Raw genomic sequence first — 2458 nt, forward strand, 5'->3', positions numbered from 1 at the left:
CCATACACACACACACACACACACACACACACACACACACACATTAAAAGCTAAGAGGAGAATCAAACAAAATGTATAAGAAACAAATTAGCTGGACATGCAAACTAAGCTATGATTCACCCAGAGTTTAAACAAATCACAAATTTCACAGTTTAATATTGGGGGAGGGACAGAACAACAAACAAATAATCCATTTCTCAACCTCACTAATAAAACGTGGCAAGACCATACTGACTACAGGGCGCAGAGGCGGCTAAATAAAGCTTTAAGTCGATCGTGATTCCTGCGAGCGGCACAGCGTGGCACCTCGCTCTGCGCTCTGCGGCCTCTCGCTGCAGCCTACTGTGTCACGGCCTCTCCACATGCTGGGAATTTTAGTGTGGAGAGTTGCAAAGGAAAAGAAAACACTAGAAACCCCAAATAATAATAACAATGAAAATAACAACAATCGTCATAAAGAATGAAGGGATGCATGAACTGGTTTGACTAAGCAGGCCCCACCAGGTGCGCAGTGAAATGGGACCATCGGCTCTGACGTGTCTTCACCTAGAGCAAATGAAACCTTGTTCTGAAACTGGTTCATACATCCCTAATACAGTTAAGAATTATATATACCTCAACTTTTTTCCTTTCACATGCAAAGATACCACTTTCATTATTTCAAGAACACATAGCTTCCTTTGAAGTCTGGATGGTTGGATTTTGGCCGCCAGAAACTGGTGAGGAAGGGGTCTGTGTGCCTGTCTGCACACTTACACTGAGTGTGGAGGAGGGTCCTGGGAGGGCGGCAGGGCAGGGGCTCCCTGGGCTAAGGCACGAGGATGTGAGGGGTGGAGCAGCGCAGGAGGCCCAGCGCTAGGCCTCAGATGTCCTCGGGGTCCCAGTGGAGGTCAGGATGCTGAGCACGGAGCACGGGCTCAGCTACAGTAGGAAGTGTATTGCCTGCTTAGGATGCTCACCAAAAAAAAAAAAAAAAAAGAATCCTGCCTTTTTGCACCCAGGGGTTCAGTTTATTTCAGAAACTGGAAACAAGTCTATCTTCAAGCACCAATCCCAAATCGCAGGAAGGTCAATATAAATCAATTTCTCATCTTCAATCTTGCATGTGCAGTTTTATTACCAGTAGTATTTCCTCGCCTTGCAAATGACAGTAGCACACGAGGGGAGGCCTGGCTGGGTGTGGCAGAAGACCGGTGAGTGGGTCCTCACCGCCTGCTTTCTCAGGAGCTGGGTGCACGCACCCTCTCTCCCCTGAGCTGCTCCTCGGCCGCGTGCGGGAGGACCTGTGGGCGCTGCAGTCCGGAAGAAAGGCTTGTCTGAGTACAGTAGAACAGCTCCCACCCGAGGGTGGCAAGGAAAGCTGCAGGCAGACGCTTACATGAGGACCTGGGGCACCCAGGTCTCCAGGACAAATATTGCCCATTTGTTTCTGCTTATTGCAGAGACCAGCAAACTGATGAACTAAAAATAATAATAATAATAATATTAATAATATATATACCGAAAGGGGGAAATCAGATACATGACACCTGTGTATGTTCTCCATAGATTAAGTTGCCATGGTAACTCTTCTCTCTAAGTTAAGAACAAATGTCTTGGAACTTGAACAGGAACTAGCATGTCTAATGCTGAAAGAGCAAAACACGTATGAGGTTGAAGCTAGAATCTGTCCTGGTTTTGGTTTGAACCAAACTGGAAACCTCCATCCACCACATCCTCAATATCGAGGACCAAATTACAGCTCCACCATATAGCAGACAAAAAAAGAAAAAAAAAAGAAAAAGGTCTATATGAGAAATGAGCATCTCATCCATATTTCCTCTGGTAATTTACATGAAAATTCACATCATTTTCTTCCAGTTATTGGCTATGGGTATCCAAGGGCATGTTTTTCTTCTGTTTCCAGCTCACAGAACAAATGCTACCATCAGATTCGCAAGAACAAGCTCACACACACCAACACAGAAGTAATGTTAATGCTTAAATGAAAAGGTCCTCTGCAATAATTCATTAAAATATTTGCTTTGTTTTTAAAGTCATTTTGGGACAACACAACACCCAGGACGACACTGAAGGGCTGGTAAGTAGTTAAGGCACTCGAATCGTCCGTGCTGCTCTCCCGCACGGGCGCGTGGTTAAGGCTATGGCACCGAGAGACGGCCCTTCCCCCTCGTCTCCCTCTCCAACAGCTGACAGGCACTGAGGAAACCTCATGAAACAGACTCAGGACACGGTTCTGCGGGCCTTGTTGGTGTGCTGGGGGCAGGAGGAGCCGTCATTCCACTCCCAGCAGCGGCGAGGCAGCCTCGGTGGCCAGGATGGGGTGGGCGGGCCTCTTGCCGTTCAGCTCCAGCAGGTCTTGCACAAGGGCTACCGGGCTCTCTGGGTCAGGGTCACCCTGAGGCGCCTGCTCCGTGGGGCTGCCCGGGGGAGCAGCCTTGGGAGCACTCCTGCAGGC

At 48.2% G+C, this 2458-nt stretch overlaps 1 protein-coding gene across 1 annotated transcript in view; it reads right to left on the minus strand.

Moving 5' to 3' along the window:
* Positions 1-126: 126 nt before the first annotated feature.
* Positions 127-2458, minus strand: part of RREB1 (ras responsive element binding protein 1) — a 146361-nt gene continuing 144029 nt past the window's right edge. Inside the window, exon 14 of the mRNA XM_005857874.2 lies at positions 127-2456. Coding sequence (XP_005857936.1) covers positions 2276-2456 — 181 coding nt within the window. The 3' untranslated portion in view covers positions 127-2275. The remainder of the gene's footprint in view (positions 2457-2458) is intronic.

The sequence above is a fragment of the Myotis brandtii genome, unplaced genomic scaffold, assembly GCF_000412655.1.
Source record: "Myotis brandtii unplaced genomic scaffold, ASM41265v1 scaffold1144, whole genome shotgun sequence".
Classification (NCBI taxonomy): Eukaryota; Metazoa; Chordata; class Mammalia; order Chiroptera; family Vespertilionidae; genus Myotis; species Myotis brandtii.